Genomic DNA, 20,092 nt, shown 5'->3' with positions numbered 1-20,092 from the left:
ATCCAACTGTCACCTACAAACAAGAAGGCAGAAGATATTCCTTATCTAAGTCAAGGATAAATAGATGACCTCAATGAAAAGTTCCTTGTTTTTTTAACCTGTTGATGGTGTCATCGTGACAATGTTGTGGCTTATAAACCAAGAAAAATGAAAGATGCTTGTTATCCATCTATCACAGAGCTTTGCACATAGTTGATACTGGATAAATACATGTTGAACCCAGTTTCTCTGAATACTAGTTTGAGAAACAGAGTCATTTAGAACACTTGGCAGGAAATGTCTGGTACTCCTTTTTCCTCAGATTGAAACCTAAAAACATCTCAGGAAACTATTGAACTCAAGATTGTTAAACCAGAGTCATACAAAATACATCTAGCTCACTGGGCAATGTTTTTTAATGACAGAATGCCCTATTTCATCTAGAACTTTTTTTTGTCATTTTTTTTTATTATGCTTTAAGTTCTAGGGTACATGTGCACAACATGCAGGTTTGTTACATATGTATCTATGTGCCATGTTGGTGTGCTGCACCCATTAAGTCATCATTTACATTAGGTATATCTCCTAATGCTATCCCTCCTCCCTCCCCCCACCCTACAACAGGCCCCGGTATGTGATGTTCCCCACTCTGTGTCCAAGTGTTCTCATTGTTCAGTTCCCACCTATGAGTGAGAAGATGTGGTGTTTGGTTTTCTGTCCTTGCAATAGTTTGCTCAGAATGATGATTTCCAGCTTCATCCACGTCCCTACAAAGGACATGAACTCATCCTTTTTTAAGGCTGCATAGTATTCCATGATGTATATGTGCCACATTTTCTTAATCCAGTCTATCATTGATGGACATTTGGGTTGATTCCAAGTCTTTGCTATTGTGAATAGTGCTGCAATAAACATATGCGTGTATGTGTCTTTATAGTAGCATGATTTATAATCCTTTGGGTATATACCCAGTAATGGGATTGCTGGGTCAAATGGTATTTCTAGTTCTAGATCCTTGAGGAATCGCCACACTGTTTTCCACAATGGTTGAACTAGTTTTCAGTCCCACCAACAGTGTAAAAGTGTTCCTATTTCTCCACATCCTCTCCAGTACCTGTTGTTTCCTGACTTTTAAATGATTGGCATTCTAACTGGTGTGAGATGGTATCTCATTGTGGTTTTGATTTGCATTTCTCTGATGGCCAGTGATGATGAGCATTTTTTTCATGTCTGTTGGCTGCATAAATGTCTTCTTTTGAGAAGTGTCTGTTCATATCCTTTGCCCACTTTTCGATGGAGTTGTTTGATTTTTTCTTGTAAATTTGTTGAAGTTCTTTGTAGATTCTGGATATTAGCCCTTTGTCAAATGGGTAGATTGCAAAATTTTTCTTCCATTCTGTAGGTTGCCTGTTCACTCTGATGGTAGTTTCTTTTGCTGTGCAGAAGATCTTTAGTTTAATTAGATCCCATTTCTCAATTTTGGCTTTTGTTGCTGTTGCTTTTGGTGTTTTAGGCATGAAGTCCTTGCCCATGCCTATGTCCTGAATGGTATTGCCTAGGTTTTCTTCTAGGGTTTTTATGGTTTTAGGTCTGACATTTAAGGTTTTAATCCATCTTGAATTAATTTTTGTATAAGGGGTAAGGAAGGGATCCAGTTTCAGCTTTCTACATATGGCTAGCCAGTTTTCCCAGCACCATTTATTAAATGGGGAATCCTTTCCCCATTTCTTGTTTTTGTCAGGTTTGTCAAAGATCAGATGGTTGTAGATGTGTGGTATTATTTCTGAGGGCTCTGTTCTGTTCCATTACTCTATGTATCTGTTTTGGTACCAGTACCATGCTGTTTTGGCTACTGCAGCCTTGTAGTATAGTTTGAAGTCAGGTAGCGTGATGCCTCCAGCTTTGTTCTTTTGGCTTAGGATTGTCTTGGCAATATGGGCTCTTTTTTGGTTCCATATGAACTTTAAAGTAGTTTTTTTTTTCCAATTCTGTGGAGAAAGTCATTGGTAGCTTGATGGGGATCCCACTGAATCTATTAATTACCTTGGGCAGTATGGCCATTTTCACAATATTGATTCTTTCTATCCATGAGCATGGAATATTCTTCCATTTGATTGTGTCCTCTTTTATTTTGTTGAGCAGTGGTTTGTAATTCTCCTTGAAGAGGTCCTGCACATCCCTTGTAAGTTGGATTCCTAGGTATTTTATTTTCTTTGAAGTGATTGTGAATGGGAGTTCACTCATGATTTGGCTCTCTGTTTGTCTGTTATTGGTGTCTAGAAATGCTTGTGATCTTTGCACATTGATTTTGTATCCTGAGACTTTGCTGAAGTTGCTTATCAGCTTAAGGAGATTTTGGGCTGAGACGATGGGGTTTTCTAAATATACAATCATGTCATCTGCAAACAGGGACAATCTGACTCCCTTTTTTCCTAATTGAATATGCTTTATTTCTTTCTCTTGCCTGATTGCCCTGGCCAGAACTTCCAACGCTAGGTGGAATAGGAGTGGTAAGAGAGGGCATCCCTGTCTTGTGCCAGTTTTCAAAGGGAAAGCTTCCAGTTTTTGCCCATTCAGTATGATATTGGCTGTGGGTTTGCCATAAATAGCTGTTATTATTTTGAGATACATCTCATCAGTACCTAATTTATTGAGAGTTTTTAGCATGAAGGACTGTTGAATTTTGTCAAAGGCCTTTTCTGCATTTATTGAGAAAATCATGTGTTTGGTTCTGTTTATATGATGGATTACGTGTATTGACTTGCGTATGTTGAACCAGCCTTGCATCCCAGGGATGAAGCCCACTTGATCACAGTGGATAAGCTTTTTGATGTTCTACTGGATTCGGTTTGCCAGTATTTTATTGAGGATTTTCACATCGATGTTCATCAGGGATATTGGTCTAAAATTCTTTTTTTTTGTTGTTGTGTCTCTGCCAGGCTTTGGTATCAGGATGATGCTGGCCTCATAAAATGAGTTAGGGAGGATTCCCTCTTTTTCTGTTGATTGGAATAGTTTCAGAAGGAATGGTACCAGTTCTTCTTTGTACCTCTGGTAGAATTCGGCTGTTAATCCATCTGGTCCTGGGGTTTTTATGGTTGGTAGGCTATTAATGATTGCCTCAATTTCAGAGCCTGTTATTGGTCTATTCAGGGATTCAACTTCTTCCTGGTTTAGTCTTGGGAGGGTGTATGTGTCCAGGAATTTATCCATTTCTTCTAGATTTTCTAGTTTATTTGCATAGAGGTGTTTATAGTATTCTCTGATGGTAGTTTGTATCTCTGTGGGATTGGTGGTGATATTCCCTTTATCATTTTTTAGTGCACCTATTTGATTATTCTCTTTTCTTCTTTATTAATCTTGCTAGCGGTCTATCACTTTTGTTGATCTTTTCAAAAAACCAGCTCCTGGTTTCATTGATTTTTTGAAGGGTTTTTTGTGTCTCTATCTCCTTCAGTTCTGCTCTAATCTTAATTATTTCTTGCCTTCTGCTAGCTTTTGAATTTGTTTGCTCTTGCTTCTCTAGTTCTTTTAATTGTGATGTTAGGGTGTCCATTTGAGATCTTTCCTGCTTTCTCTTGTGGGCATTTCGTGCTATAGATTTCCCTCTACACACTGCTTTAAATGTTTCTCAGAGATTCTGGTACATTGTGTCTTTGTTCTCATTGGTTTCAAAGAACATCTTTATTTCTGCCTTCATTTCGTTATGTACCCAGTAGTCATTCAGGAGCAGGTTGTTCAGTTTGTATGTAGTTGAGTGGTTTTGAGTGAGTTTCTTAATCCTGAGTTCTGGTTTGATTACGCTGTGGTCTGAGAGACAATTTGTTATAATTTCTGTTCTTTTACATTTGCTGAGGAGTTCTTTACTTCCGACTACGTGGTCAATTTTGGAATAAGTGCTATGTTCACCTAGAACTTTCAAGTCATGATTCATAGTAGATTAATTTTGTCCTTTAAAAGAAAATAAACCAACATAGCAAATATTGGGTTATTTTTTCCACTTGCAGGCTTTACTAGAATAGAAAATGCTAGCAATTTATTTGTGGCTGAAACTTATGGTATAGATCTAAACAGAATAAGATGTTGGTGGGATGGCTTTTCTTTAAGATCAAATTTTTGTCTTTAAGTCCCATGATTTTTTTCCCCCTTCAAAATGTCTCCTATAGTCATCCTTTTCCTCTGTTCTTCTTTTAACTCCCTAACCCCAAATTCTCATCGTCTCATCCCAACAATGATACAATAGATTTTCAGCTGGCTTCCTTGTCACCGCTTTTTCTATCAAATCAATCCTGAATGTTACTATCAGAGTATTCTTCCAAAACGATATTTTCATCACATCATTCTTATATAGTAACTTAAAATAACTTCTTAGAGCTGGACAAATCAACTTCAAACTTGGGCAAGGCATTGCTTCTCATCATCTCCTCCCCCACTGGCTCCCAGCTTTGTACACTAGAGTGCGCTCTGTTGCAATCTTAGCATCTTGCATGGGTCCCTGGTACAAACTGTCCCTTTAAGGTATCTGTATCTGCATGCAACAGGAAGTGGGGTGTGGTTTGTTCTGGGATGAGACTACAGTTGTATGCTGAAAAGAGTTTATCCTTGACCTAGAACTAGTACTGCTTTTAGAAAAAAAAAATCTTGTTTACAGTGAAAAAGCATAGCACTTACAGTTAAAAAAGAAGAAAGGCAAATAACAACAAAGAATATAACATTTAAATGCTCCTGGTAATAACAACCACTATTTATTGAGAGCTTACTATGCGCTAGGCACTACACATACATTATCAGTCTTAACTCTGAAATAGATACCATTATCCCCATTTCACAAATATCTTGCCCACAATCACACAGCCAGCAAGCCAAAACTGCAACTCGGGAAGTCTGGCTCCATACACAGGCCCCTAACCACAAAATTATAATAACTCTTCATTGGATCTAAAGCTGGCATCTATCCTGAAACCTTAGAAGTGCCTGCCCTAGGAAATAGCAAATGTTTTCTGCTTACATGCTAGATAGAAGGAATTTCCTCTATCTTGAAGGGAAAGTTTTTTTTTTTTTTTTTTAAACGAAAGCATACTGTAGTGTGGGTCCAAACAAGGCACAGTGGTACTCTTATCACCCTTGCTTCCACTTTCGAGCAGCTCCTTTAGGTATTGATCAGGTGTTTCATTTTACAAAGAAACCCCACAGATTACCGAGGACAATGTTTTAACCCAAACCAAACCATGGGCCACAGTATGACAAATGGGAGAGTGTGGTAGGATTGGTTCAGAGTAGAGTCCATGCTGTGATCCTCTGTGGGAGACTCTTGAGTAAACCCAACTTGGCAAATTTAATGGTGCAAAAAAATGGCCCAAGCCAGGAAGGCTGCAGAATCAGTGTCTCAGCATTTCAAACAGAATTTTCTAATAAAAATGTTAACACAATATACAAGTAGAGAACTATGACTAGGTGATCAACAGCATATAGGAAGTGGCCATACCTAGAATTTCAGGCATAAGAAGATCTTGTACATGGGATGTTGCCTCCATTGCCTACTATGATATCACAATTTAATCATTTCCCATTGGCTCATAAAAGCTGGTTGTGCACGTCTCTTCCCAACCTTGAGTTCAGTGGCTTGTGCTGATAACCTAAAATTGGCCACAGTAGGAGTATTTATACCATGGGCAACTAGAAATGCTACAAATCAGGGTTCCCTCCCACCTCCCTTCCCAGCCAGTTTAGCAACAGCACAGCACTAAAACTACCCCAAGAGTTGCTTAAAACAGCAACTATTTATTATTTCTCACAATTCTGTGGGTTGACTAGGCTCATCCGGGCAATCTGTTCCATGTGGTAAAGCTGTGGTGACTCATACGGCTATATTCAGCTAAGATAGGATTTCTCAAGCTTGGCACTAGATTTGGGGCTGGATGATTGTTTGTTGTTGTGTCCTGTGCATTGTAGGCTGTTTAGCAGCATCTCTGGCCTCAACCTCCTAGATGCTAGAAGCGACAACCAAAAATATCCCTGGACACTGCTAAATGTCCCTAAAGGCAAAATTGCCAGGGGTTGAGAAGCACAGAGCTAAGACCTTGGCTGGGGCTGGAACAAGAATATCCCTTCTCATCTTCCACATGTCCATGATCTTTTATTAAAGAAAAATGTTATTCATGACATTTGTTAGAGATGGTAAGGCAAACTTTTCAAGGGGACTACTACCGTGGAATTTTGTATTAAGAGAGAGAGATTGGACTAAACTCCAAATACAACAAGAAAAAGCAGGGATTTGTAGCCAAGAAGCAGGCATGGGAGTCAGTGGATGGACAATTACTAAGACGAAACATCAAGGTTAGGGGGATTGTGGCCAAACTGACTTGAGAGGATTCTTGCCGAAGGCAGTCCAGGCTGATTTCATATGGAAAGTTGGGGATTTTTATGAAATTGACCCAGCAAGATTCTTGCTAAAAGAGAACTAAGCAGGCTAAGGACAAGGCAAGGTTGGGGCCTCGTCAAAAAGACGAATCAGAGGGACCTGACTCAAGTTTGGTCAAGGACAGAGTCTTTGTCACCTTCATGTGGCCTCTCATCATTCCATAGTCTGGCTCAAGTTTCTTTGCAGCATGGTGGCTGGCTTTTGGGAGAGCAAAAGCAAATTTAGGGTCCAGACTAGAGCAATTGCACTTTTGATGCATTTCTAATCGGTCAAAGCAAGTCACAAGGCCAGGTTAGATTTAAGTAGAAGGCAAATAGACTCCACCTTTTGAAGACAGGAGTAGCACATTTGTGTTCATCTTTAATCCATGCAGTACCATGTTTGCATTTAAGGACTTAGAGCAAATATTCTGCAGGAGGAAAGGAAATCTTAAGACATAATTCTATTCAAGATTGACTGAAATTAACTCCAGAACCATACATAGCAGTCCTTATTACTGGACTAACAGTGAAACTGATTGTTCATATGATGGTAAATTTTTGTTCCATGTAACAATTATAGCATATTTGAAATTTCTTAAAATGGAAGCAATACCATGAATATTCAACTGCTTACATAATTTAGAATTAGTAGTTAATGTATTATATCTTCTGACAGTTTCAGTTTTATAGTTTTGAAGATATTTCCCAAGAAGTCTTCTAAAGAACTGGTTGTTTACAAGAGGGATCCAATATCTGTCTTTTCACCATTGTATCAATACTCACCTGATGGCTAGTGCCAGAAGTAGATTATTTTCTTTTCTTTTTCTTTTCTTTTTTTTTTTTTTGAGATGGAGTCTCACTCTGTTGCCCAGGCTGGAGTGCAGTGGCACCATCTGGGCTCACCACAACCTCTGCCTCTCAGGTTCAAGCAATTCTCTTGCCTCAGTCTCCCGAGTAGCTGGGATTACAGGCATGCACCACCACACCCAGTCAATTGTTATATTTTTGGTAGAGATGGGTGGGGGTTTCACCATGTTGGCCAGGCTGATCTCAAACTCCTGACCTTAAGTGATCCGCCTGTCTCAGCCTCCCAAAGTGCTGAGATTACAGGTGTGAGCCACTGTGCCCAGTTAGAAGTAGATTTTTGTTGTTGTTGTTCCAAGGCATTATTTCCCCTAAAAATATACAGCAGGACTCTACTTCCACAGAATGTTAATGGGCATTACATGTAAAAAGATTTATAGGTTATATACATTTGGGAAATTCTAAGTTGAGAGTAAACAGGTTTCTTTACTGCTGGACTTTTAGGATCTTTACTATGCTAATATATATTGTGACTCATACAATATACAGTGTTTCCTAGACTTATTTTACCACAGAAATAGAGGCACATCTTATATAACTAGTGTTCCTTAGAATATTCTTGGTAGAAATCATTCCAAGTAGAAATAAAGGAGGAAGCAGAATCTTGAGAGAAAATTCTAGCCAAGATCAATCAAAATAAACTCCAGAAACAAGCAGAGCAGTAGCCTTAGGACTTAGAAAAAAATAGGTGTTCTTGAAGTAGATCCTCAGATCCAACAATGAACTAACTACACTGATTGTGTTTGTTCTAAAAGTCAACAGTTCTTTAACTGCAGGGGCCTGAAACACTTAAGCCAAAGATCTTTTGCAAAAGTTATTGTAAATTAATGAAATTTTATCATCCAAGATCATCAAAGATTCATTAGTTGAAACAGCAGTGTGGAAAGGAAGAACTGGAATAAGGTCTTACCTTTTTCCATGCTTTTTATCTCATAAACTACACTTGAAGTCCTTGAAAATGAGAACTTAAGAGTGCAAGCAGTATATTAATATATTTGTGGTAAGTAGCTTCTAAGATGGTTTTGTTGTTGTTGTTGTTGAAACAGAGTCTTGCTCTGTCGCCCAGGCTGGAGCTCAGTGGTGCAGTCTTGGCTCACTGCAACCTCCGCCTCCCAGGTTCAAGAGATTCTCCTGCCTCGGCCTCCCAATTAGCTGGGATTACAGGTGCGCGCCACCACGCCCAGCTAATTTTTGTATTTTTAGTAGAGATAGGGTTTCACCATCTTGGCCAGGCTGATCTCAAACTCCTGACCTCATTATCCACCCGCCTCAGCTTCCCAAAGTGCTGGGATTACAGGCGTGAGCTACTGCACCTGGCCCTAAGGTGGATTTTAATGATCCCCATCCCTTCGTGTTCATGCCCTTGTGTAATCTCCTCCACCCAACCTTGGGCTAAACCTGGTGACTTGCTTCCATGAAACAGAGTACAGCAAAATGATGGATGTTACTTCTGAGATTAGATTACAAAAAAGATTGGCATCTGTCTTATTTACTCTCTCATGCTCCCTGTCTTGCTCCCTTGGATGAAGCCAGCTGCCCTGTTGTGAGCTGCCCCAGGCTGAGGCTCCTGTGGTAAAGAACTGAGGGGAGGTCTGGGGCCAGCAACCCACGAGGAATACTGAATCCTGCTGACAACCCTAAGAGTGAGTTTGGAAATGGATCCTTCCCCAGTTGGCTGACTATAGCCTTGTGAGGACTCAGCTAAGCCATCCCTAGATTACTGATTCACAGAAACTGTGAGATAATAAATGTTTGTTGTTTTAAGCTGTTAAATTGTGGGGTCATTTCTTAGGCAGCAATAGATAACTAGCACCGTATTAAAAGAGGCATTTAGAGAGGGCCAGTGTTGTATTATCTAAGTCAAATCTTGCAGACAGCCTACAGAAGCACTGTGGTTAAGTCAAGCTTTAGAATGGCAGAATAGAAAAGTGCTGATTTTAATTGGGAAGAAACATAGGGGATATTGATAAAAACTAGGTGACAAAAATCTTTGAGATTTCAGTGACACTCCAGAGGAGATATCAGAAATACAAAGTGTAGAAATGGATAATTCCTTGGCCACTGCAATTGCTGATGAAGGTATTGCTATTATATGGGTTCTTGTTATACAAATCGAGACCAAACTGACCCATTCCTTTTTGGTTTAAATATTATGCTAGCTGAACATAAAAATGTGGTTTTAGAAGAATTCTTTTTTTTCTTCATTAGGTCTGGCTCAAATTATTCTTTCAGGTGCTCCTCTCCATTCTCTTTTATTGAATGAATATGTATTAAACACTTACTATATGCCAGGCCCTGTTTTATGTATAGGAGATTAACAGAGAAATCCTCACCCTCTTGAAACTTACGTTCTAGTGTGGAAGGACAGACAGTAAACAAAATTAATAAACACAAAAATAAAGCTCTTAGGCCAGGCGCGGCCTCTTAGGTGGCTCACGCCTGTAATCTCAGCACTTTGGAAGGCTGAGGCGGGCAGATTGTGAGGTCAGGAGTTCAAGACCAGCCTGGCCAATCTGGTGAAAGCCCGTCTCTACTAAAAATACAAAAATTAGCTGGGCGTGGTGTTGCACCTGTAATCCCAGCTATTCAGCAGGCTGCGGCAGGAGAATCACTTGAACCTGGGAGGCGGAGTTTGCAGAGAGCAGAGATCGCGCCACTGCACTTCAGCCTCAGCAATAGAGCGAGACTCCATCTCAAAAAAAAAAAAAAAAAGTAAATAAATAAATAAATCTCTTGAAGGAAATGTCCTTTTGGGATTACTGGGGCCTAAGATAGTACTGATGTTGAACTGGGACAATAGTATGAGCAAGAAAGGCACAGAGGTTGGAGTAAGCAGCAAGTTCAGGGATCATTCAACAAATTTCTGACCGTTTTTTATGACTGCTTTTATAGATTATGAAAATAATCTAAAAGTCACAACTAAAGGATGGAAAAGAGATTTTAAGGGCAAATATTTGAGAAAAATATTAATATTGGTAATCGGGAACAGCCTAAAGGGACAGTAGATCTATGGAATTTATTAATCAATATTCTTATTTGCTTTAATATTCCATTTTTTCAAAGTTTTTATAATCACAATTGTCATTATTCCTCAAAGAAAAGCTGTGGCCATAGGATAGGCTATTTCCAGAAGAAAAAACTGATGCATAAAGACAATACATTGCTCCAGGTATATTTATTTGAAGTGACCTTTTTAGCAGATCAGGCTTTAGTACCTTTTAACTTATGTTTCCATTGTGGACATATTCTTGTGTGCATTACTGTGTTATCTGCAGAATTCCTTCTGAGTTCCTATATGATCTTTTGGATCAAGGTGTATTTGGATTATTTGGCTTCTTACCCATATTCTATGTCTTCAATTATCCTTAACAGATATATTTTGTACTTTAAACCTAATCCAAACTTAGCTGACCCCAAGAGCTCAGAAGACAGGCACAAAATGTCAAATGAACAAAACTAGGGCACTGAAACAATGACTGCTTATTCCAGTTCAGCCTGAAGATTAGCCCACCCCTTTCTCAAGGGTGTAAATTGTTTGCTTTTGATGCCCTTGATTTGTTGCTGTGCTTTATTTTGTTTTTGCAGAGAAGTGAGCAATAGGGTGGGTGAGGTTTCGGGGAAGGAAACCTAGGATAGAGGTATAATTTTTTTTAAAGTTTATTTCAGAGCATGATTTGATCAGGGAAATTGAAGAATGAGAAGGCAAGTGTAGATGTACAGAACAGAGTGGCTTCCTCAGTTCCTTGGAGGTCTTTATACTTCTGGAATTTTCTAAGGGGAATGTTCCATTGTACCATCTGCCACCTTTTGTCTTTTGGTATGCTGCCTCTCTCTCTCTCTCACCTTGAGAAATGGTGGGAAAAGGGCTAGGACAGCAGGATAGAACATAGGAAATGGAGTCCTTTAACTTCACCTAAATTTTGTTCCTAGCATCTTGATTTTAGTATATTGTCTTTGTAGCAATAAAATTGTAACTATTGCCTCTCCATCAAATTTGACTAAGGCTAAAAACAGATTAGCAAGGTTGAGCATGGAAGAAGTGGCAAGCTTCTCCTTCCTCCTTTTCATTTTGTTTCAGTTTGAATAGAAGGAGGTAGCTCACACAATTAACTAGAACAGCAACTGGCTGCATGTCTGGGTGCTTTGAGCCAATTAGGATATTTTTGTGGAAAGTTTCCAATTCTTAATTCTCAGTTATGTAGAGGTGGGAGGCAGCTGGTGTGAATGTCTGTCTGCAGGGTACATGCATACTAACTCTGATCCAATATGGCATGACAGCAATGTGCTTATTCAAGAAAATAATTATCTCAATTTTCTTGTACTCTAACCTAAAATGTCTTCACCTTCACGACTTAAAAAAACAAAACAAAAAAACAGAAAAAAAGAAACGCCAAAGCTAACATCACCAACATATTTTGAGACCTCTAGTGGTATCAATAATGATACTAAGCTAAGTCTGAATGGGCAACACTAATTCACTATCTTCCTCCACAGCTCCACTGTCTTCCCCCGGAAGTCTCCCTTTAACCACCATCATCATTTCCTCTGATTTTCAGAATTTCTTGACTTCACTTGCTCCTTCATCTCTCATTTTTGGTGTCCAGGTAGCCACCAAAGCAATATCCCAGTGTGTAAGTTGCTGTGGTGAGGGAGGTGCAGGGAGTATATGGGGACAAGTCTAGTTTTGGGTTGTCAGAGATTTCCTAGAGAATTGATGATTTAGCTGAGATTTTAAGGTTTGGAAAAATATAGCCAGAAGAAGAGTGCTTTAGGTATCTTCCATGCAGCAAATTTTTATTGAATACTTACTGTGTGTCAAGGTTTATGCTAGACTCTGTAGCATTAGAAAGCTAGGCACAATCCCTGCTCTCTTAGCACTTAGGGGATTTCAAGGTAGGGGAGAAATAGACATGAAAATATAAGCACAAAATATCTAACGGGTCACTATCCTCTAATACACATTAGGGAATTAAAAGTTTCATCTTCTTTTTTCTCCTAAACAGTCCAACCAGCAATTTCCCTGAGTATCCAGTGCTTGCTCCTCCTTGCTGCTCCAGGCTCTGTTATGCACTCTGCCGTGGTTGCCCAGAGCTCCCAGTCAGAATCCTCTCTCCATTACCTGAATGTGGGGGAGGGTATTATTTCCTGTACTTTCCTGTCTGTATCTCTATAGTTCACAATGAGGCAGAGAATAGAGTCTGGAGGCAGGGAACCTAAGGGCGTTTCACCCCGACTTCCTAAACTAAATTGAAAGGAAAACCCTAACTTTCCACACCTAAGTAACAAAAGAACCAGAAGCTGCTCTCTTTGCAAACCCTCACCTTTTCTGCGTGGCAGATGGGAAATTGGCTGTCGGCAACCCATCAGACTGATTGCGGGTGGAGTCTTTCTTTGCATAGAAGTGCAACTTTGTAACTTCAGCTTAGCCTCTGGTTGCTTTTTGAACAGAAGTGTGCAAAAAGTGTCTTTGCACGGAAGTGTGACCTTTATAACTCCACTTCAGCCTCTGATTGGTTGCCGCAAGCAACCAGACCAATTGTGGGCCACCACTTCATTTACATGGTGTGAGGATGAAGTGGCCAGTAGGAAACCTCCAGGGGGGTATTTGGACCTGAGAAGATTCTGTATCCGGAACCTTGAGCCACCACTGGGGCCGCTTTCACACTGTGGAGTGTACTTTCATTCTCAATAAATCCCTGCTTTCTTCTTTCCTTGCTTCCTTCTTTCCTTGCTTTGCTGGGTGTTTGGTCCAATTGTTTGTTCAAAATGCCAAGAACCTGGACCACTTGCAGTCAGGACCCTCTAATGGTAACAACAACACCGTGACAGAGCTTTTACTGAAGAGCTAAATTAAAGATTACACTATAAAAGGGGAACACTGTAAAGCTGTCAGCTAAACTAGTCTTTCCTCCACAGTTCGTGAGGAAATAACCTAATTTATACATTCAAGAAATTTATGCTAGCTGTTCTGTGATGTGCCCAAGGCAGATAAAATCTATCCATGGAGGTTTCATTTGAGTGAGAGGGAGATATGCAAGAAATAAGTAAACACGTACATTGCCAACATAATTAGAGATGGAGGAGGAAAATAACAGGGTGGAACTTCTGACAGCTCTCCTGGGAAGGTCTCTGTGGAAGTGATGTATTTGAGCTGAGACCTGAAGGAAGGGAAGGAGTTGGCTGAAAAGGCAGAACAGAATTGCAGAAAGAGATCAAGGGGAGCTCTTCCCAGGGGTCCTCTCCCCTCATGTTGCCTGTCTTCACAGGTATCACCTAATCTCCTACTGCTCATAACCTGGCTACCTATCTTTCAGGACAACTGAGCCCTACGCATAGGGATGGGTTCCCCCCAAGCAGGGACTGCTTCAGAGTCCAGGCAACATCTAGTTACATCCCTGGATGATGGGTCTTGTTTCAATGAATTGTTTTCACCACCAGACTGTGAAGGCTTCCCATTCAAGACCCTGGTGTTCATCCCCATTGTCTGGGAACCCTACCCTGTTTCTTTTTTTCTTTTTTTTTTTTTGAGACAGAGTCTTGCTGTGTTGCCCAAGCTGGAGTGCAGTGGCGCGATCTCGGCTTCCGGGTTCAAGTGATTCTCCTGCTTCAGCCTCCCGAGTAGCTGGGACTACAGGCGCACGCCACCACGCCCAGCTAATTTTTTTGTATTTTTAGTAGAGACGGGGTTTCACCATGTTGACCAGGATGGTCTCGATCTCTTGAACTCGTGATCCATCCGCCTCGGCCTTCCAAAGTGCTGGGATTACAGGCATGAGTCACCGCGCCCTGTCCCCTATTTCTTTCATTACTGTTACTGACGGGCATAGCCTTTGAATGAGTTATTAATCCAAAATCCTTTGTTTTCCATTCTTGCTCTAGTCACAGCTTATTTTTCCAGACCATATTGTTCTAAGCCTCAAATACATTAAGGTCAGGAGGCCACCAAAGAACTCCACATGCCACCGCGCTGGCGGGTGGCGCAAGTGAAACAGGGCGGCTCACGAACACCCGGGAGTCCAGGAGGCCGGGGTGGGGACGCCTGGATGACGTCACTGGAGGTGGCCCGGCCCCGCGCGCGGCGTGACGTCAGGCGGGCGGTCCCGTCAGCCGTGAGGTCACCTGGTGGGCGCGGCCAGGCCGAATCCCCAGTGTCGTCACGGGAGGGGGCGGGCCCAGAGCGTGTCAGCGCAGCCGAATCAAAACAAGCCGGAGACCCGCCTTTTCCCTCCGGCTCGGGAGAGTCTCGCTCGCGCCCCGGGCCCGCGGCGCCCGCGCGGCTGTGAGCCTCGGGTAGCCGCGTGCCGGCTCCAGGAAGCCGGAGAGGGCGCGGCGGCCGGGATGGCGCGGCACGGGCCGTGCGGCTAGACGGGTGCCGAGGGAATCGCCGGCTCGCGCCCTCCGTTCTTTCCCGGAGCCGGCTTCGCGCAGGGCCGGGAGCGGCCGTGCAGCTGGGATCCGCCTTCGCTGACGCCGGGCACCTACCTGGACGCTCGCGAGCGAGATGCCCAACCCCAAAAACAGCAAAGGCGGCCGCAAAAACAAGCGCGCCAACAGCAGCGGCGACGAGCAGGAAAATGGAGCCGGGGCCCGGCGCACCCGCCGGGCACCGGCAGGCGCGGCGGGCGCCGGAGGCGCGGGGACTGGCGCCGCGAACGCCGCGGCCGCCGCGGGGGCTGCAGCCGCGGGCGATGCCAAAAACGGTAAGACGGGGCTGGCGGGGAGAGCGCCAACTTCCTCCCCGACGGGGACGGCGCGGTGGCGGGGCCCTGGGTGGCGCGGGCGGTGCGTGGACAATGCGAGAGTCAGGAAGTGCTCACCCCGCCCCTCCGCCCCGCCGCGGCTGCCCCTTCGCGGTCCCCACGCCTGGCGGCGGGGACGGATCTGCGGCCCCTGCCGGGTGTCCGCGCAGGGGGCAGCCCGCGCCCCACACTCTGAGGGACTCCAGGCTGCGGCAGCGCTGCCCTCGGGCCCAGCCTGCTGCCCGCGCTGGCACTGCCCCGCCGTGTGTGCCGGGCCGCAGGGAGGAAGGAAGGGAGGAGAGAGCCGCCCAAGTTGAGAAGAATGATCCGACTGAAAACTTAGGCACCGGTTCATTCTTCTCGGTGCTCCCAGGCCACCCGTAACCCCCGGAGTAAGGGAGAGCCTCAATTCTCAGCACACCCAGGCTTGCTGCGTCGATCGCCACAGGTGAAGAGGCCTCGAGACATTTAGGGCCTCTGTGTTTGCTCTTAATTTTTTGGCTTGCTTGAGGAAGGAAGAGAATCTGAACTTGACTTCCGTTCTCAGCCCGTAGTTAAAAAAAAAAAAAATTCTGTATATCATTCTGCTTAACATTGTCAGAAGGAAGCTTTATAATCTTAGGTAGTGCCTGAATGCTCTTTTTGAGGGGACACTTAGGAACTGGCCAAGATGTGACAGGATTTCTGTTCTCATTACAGAGCCGTGGTTTTCGTTAGAAGGTGCTGGGCAAACACTTTTACTCATTTGGACAGTTCTTTGAATTCCTCTAGTCAGGCACTTTTTCCAGGAAGACAACCTAGGTATTTTAATGAAGGGAGACTTGAATTGTTATATCTGGCTTTTAATTTACAGCTTCAGGTTTTCAGGTTTTTAAACCATTCTTTATGTAGATCAGGCACTTTTTTTTTTTTAGACGGAGTTTAGCAATTTCGCCCAGGCTGGAGTGTAGTGGCGCGATCTCGGCTCACTGCAACCTCCGCCTTCCGGTTTGAAGCGATTCTCCTGCTTCAGCCTCCCGAGTAGCTGGGATTACAGGCCCCCACCACCACGCCGGGCTAATTTTTGTTATTTTTAGTAGAGACAGGGTTTCACCATGTTGGCCAGGCTGGTCTCGAATTCCTGACCTCGTGATCCGCCCACCTCGGCCTCCCAAAGTGCTGGGATTACAGGCGTGAGTCGCCACGCCTGGCCAGATCAGGCACTTTTTAAACAGGGCACCTACACTTACAAGCAACCTATAGCGCTCTGAACATAGGCGGCTGAATGTCGCCTGTTAGAAACAGAACTGTAGGCCCCGTTGGCTGTGTCTCTGCAATATTGAAATAGGAAGATTTATTTATTTATTTTCAGAAACAAACTTACCCCGTTTGTGAATGTCTCAATACTAGTTTTGGGTAGCCTGTGTTCTTCATGTTCTTTTGTTTTTCTCCTGGCTTTAACCTTCATTTTGGTATTGATGTGGCAGAGAGAAAGGTGCTCAGACTCTGAGTAGGACAGACTCCTAGCTCAGCCATTTAGAGCTTCATCATCTTGGAAAGGTCAGTCTTCCTGAGCCTCAATTTCCTCATGTGTAAACTTGAAAAAAAAAATTACCCTGGCTCCCTTCTAGCGTTATTGAGAGGCTCGGAGTGTCCCTTCCCTATTATGCTCCCAGTTCTTGTTATTTTAAAGGTTACATATATAATGAGCTTAAGGTTTCTCACAAAGAGTGCATGAACAATGATGACAGCTTTCGTTTATTCATTCAAAAAAGATTAACTACCTGCAGTGTTCCAAGTACCGTGTTCAATACTAAGGGATCCAGCGGTAATTAAGAGGAGACATCCTGGTCCTCAGGGAGCTTGCATTCCTGTTCTGCTGGTGGTTTTGGTTTGTTCTGCCACCCCCTCCCCCACCGCCTCCTTTTTTTTTTGCCCTATGTGGAAGCCTCAAGTTCTCAGTTTCCTTTTTTTTTTCTTACTCCAAAAGATTAGTCCACTTTAAGGTGGTGAGAGGAAATGTTTTTCTTAGGCTACTTGTACCTCCTAGTTTGTACATATCAAACTGGTTAAGGGGCCCCTATTGTTCTCTGAAGTGGCAAACTCAAGTATATTTAGCAGCACAGTGTATGTGAAGAGCTGTGTTTCTGATTAGGAGCTTAAGTGAAAGTCGGAGAGAAAAAGGAATGGGCCAACATTCCCATAGTCAGGGGCAGAGAATGTAACTTGTATTAGAGGAGTGAGCCAGATTTTATGATGCCCAGTTCTTGGTTGTGACTTGGTGTGAAGTCTACGTGAATGATTCACCTTAATTTGAAGAACCCCCCCCTCAATTCTGCAGTTGATGATAACTGAACTTGTATGCTGAGGACTCCTGTGTGCAAAATCAATGAATACGGAAATTACAAATGCCTTTTTTTTTTTTTTGCTTTGCTTTCTTTCTTTTTTTCTTTGCTATTTACAGCTATACTTTAGGTTTGGGAGAGGTGTTACTAGTGAATTTTTAAACGAAGGGGCAAGAGACGTGTCAATTCTCAAAATCAACTAAGGACCAATATTTGGATTTTTAATGTTAAAATTATTATTGGTACTAGTTTTAAGTGTATTTCAATTTTTTACTTAACCGTGACATTAGATTTTGTAATTACGAATATTACAAATCAAGTAATTATTACAAGAAAGGAGGTACTTGATATTTGTTGAAAATTGTAAATAGTTTGTTTTCACTGTTCAAATCAGCTGTCTACATCTGCAAACATGCAAACTTAATGACTTCACTTAAAATTAATAGTGTTTATTTGTAGTTGTTTGGAGTTTATAGAGTGGTTTTGTGTCTTGTAGCTCTTGGGCAGTGTGGCCACCAGGGCAGGGCAATATTAGCTTTTATTTTGTTCAGTTTGTCAAGTGGGCATAAATACTTATTCTATAAAGGAAGATTACTAGCTAGGGAGAGCTTGGGGAAGCTGTGGTATAGTTGTGGTTGGAGAAGTTGAACTGGCTGCAGTTGTGCATCTTGAGTAAGTTTAATATTCTTAGGATATCATGCCTCTAATAATAAATTTATTGGATACTAATTTTAAGATACTAGTTTATGAGGCTTATTTTTCAGGGATTGGAGTAAAAGACCACCCCATCCTCTTCCTACATAGTAATCTGTCTGCACATACTGTTTGCATTTTCATTGTAGGTACACAAGATTACCAATGGTTATATTTAGAATCTAGTTATCAAAAGGTAGATATGTAGTTTCATTCTGGTTCCATTAGGCCTCTGCAATTTTGCTTCAGGACTAAAAGTATTTGAAACCTTGATCATGGTATATCTAGTTTTCAATGGGCCTGGCTCTTAAGTACTTTTATAAATTCCTGTTATTGGATGACCATGGTTCATCACTCCACTCATTCCTGACTGACACCAGAACCCGTGGGCAGCAGAGTCTGCCTTAATTCATGGAACTGTTTCTAGCAGATGGAGTTCGTTTGCATAGAGATTGGCTTTCCATTTGGTGGACCTAAATTCAAATTCTGGCTCTTCAAATTGCCTGTCAGATGACCTTGGGCAAGTCATTTAACTTCTCTGAGCCTTGGTTTCTGCTTTGTAAAATGGGATTGTAGTACCTACCCATACAGATGTAGTAAAATATCTATATAATATATTTAAAATAAATAGATTACATACACTAGATAGATTAGAACAATGTCTGACTTACAGTACCAGCTTATGAAGTGTTAGCTGTTTGTCTTAGATCCTGGAAATAGTCTGAGCAGAGATACACGTGCTGGAGGTTTACTGGGAGTGCTCTTGGCATCATTCCTAGTAGAGGAGGGAAGGAAGCAGAATTGGGCAGAAGCAGGAGTTGAACTGTGTTGCATCTGTAACAGAGACCCCAGTTGACCCTCTCTTGGGGAGCTCTGGAGGTGGGATGGCCTTTCAGAATTATCTCACCTTAAATAATAGGGGCAGGGCCTTCTTCCACACACTCCCCTGACTCCCAGTTGACTGATCATTTCAACTTGGGCTCCCTACAGGAAGAGAGTATGACCTTGAGGGTGGCATCTCTTTACCTGGAAACCTTTGTGGAGAGGGACTCGACTGAGAAGCTTCAGCTCTGGGTGAAAGGAGAGCCATTCTTATTCCCCTAGCATTATGGGTGTCTTCATTTAGACCACCAGTACCATTCACATAATACAGGTGTGGGATAAATATTTCTCACTAACAACTAAATAGACTTTGTGGAGGAGACTGGGAATTAACCACCTTTATAACAATGTTTCCATGGGAAAATGCGTTCTGAATTCCATATATCTGTTTACAAGTAGATTTTTTTGGAGTACCACCTGCTCACTATGCACAGGATTTGTATTTTGCTGCGTATTTAGGTCACTAAAGACACTTTTTATAACCCAGGTTTGTAGTATATTTTAAGTAGTTTCTTTTTAGATGTTTACTTTAATTCCTACTACATTTAAATTACCTATATCCATCAGAAGGAAAATGAAAAATGTTTGCTTGCTGTTTGTTTTCAAATCAAGGAGTATCTGTTGAGGATTTAAGGTATATAGACTACCATTATAATCTTAGAAAACATTTTCTTGCCTTATCTAGAAGTCAGTTTTTTGGGTCTCAAGAAGTATTTGCCTTTGGATGTTGTCTTTTGAAATTCACCTTTTTAATGGAGATTGGCAGAAAATATTGCCTCATGCATCAAAGATTCTTCCTGTACACTTTGTGTATTAAAGTGAAGAGCTCTTCTGTGCGCCGTTCATGGCACTCTATGCACAGTCTCGTCTTTCTCTCATTCTTTACTTGTTACAGGACCTGTGATCTGTCCTTAAGTTCTAGAAACTAAAGCTTCAATGTCAATTTTCCTGTAAGTCCAAAAATATATTTCATTCTATGGAGAATTGAAAACAGGAGATAAAATGGGAAAATCTCTTGCAGCTTAATCCTCCTATGAGTTTACTTCAGGCTTTTAGCTATGAATAATTTAAAGAACTTGAAGGTATCAGAAGAGATTCTTTACAGGGAAAAAAAAAAATCTGTCCTGACTGATTTTGATCACCAACTCTTTGGCATTTTTAAGGGCTTTATTTATTTGAAAATATTGTGTAATTTTATTATTTTACCAG

General features: G+C 42.0%; 1 protein-coding gene and 1 long non-coding RNA gene across 2 annotated transcripts in view; one reads left to right on the top strand and one right to left on the bottom strand.

Moving 5' to 3' along the window:
* The window catches only part of LOC116275352, a 32,456-nt gene extending 13,349 nt beyond the window's left edge, over positions 1 to 19,107 (bottom strand). Inside the window, exons 1-3 of the long non-coding RNA XR_004184397.1 lie at positions 19,028 to 19,107; positions 18,673 to 18,776; positions 5,465 to 5,615 (exon numbers count right to left, since the gene is read on the bottom strand). This is a non-coding gene — a long non-coding RNA (uncharacterized LOC116275352). The remainder of the gene's footprint in view (positions 1 to 5,464; positions 5,616 to 18,672; positions 18,777 to 19,027) is intronic.
* The window catches only part of HECA (hdc homolog, cell cycle regulator), a 42,961-nt gene continuing 37,234 nt past the window's right edge, over positions 14,366 to 20,092 (top strand). Inside the window, exon 1 of the mRNA XM_003898102.5 lies at positions 14,366 to 14,945. Coding sequence (XP_003898151.2) covers positions 14,747 to 14,945 — 199 coding nt within the window. The 5' untranslated portion in view covers positions 14,366 to 14,746. The remainder of the gene's footprint in view (positions 14,946 to 20,092) is intronic.

The sequence above is a fragment of the Papio anubis genome, chromosome 6, assembly GCF_008728515.1.
Source record: "Papio anubis isolate 15944 chromosome 6, Panubis1.0, whole genome shotgun sequence".
NCBI lineage: Eukaryota > Metazoa > Chordata > Mammalia > Primates > Cercopithecidae > Papio > Papio anubis.
Note: the sequence above shows the minus strand (reverse complement) of the source record. Positions and strands in the feature narration are given on the sequence as shown.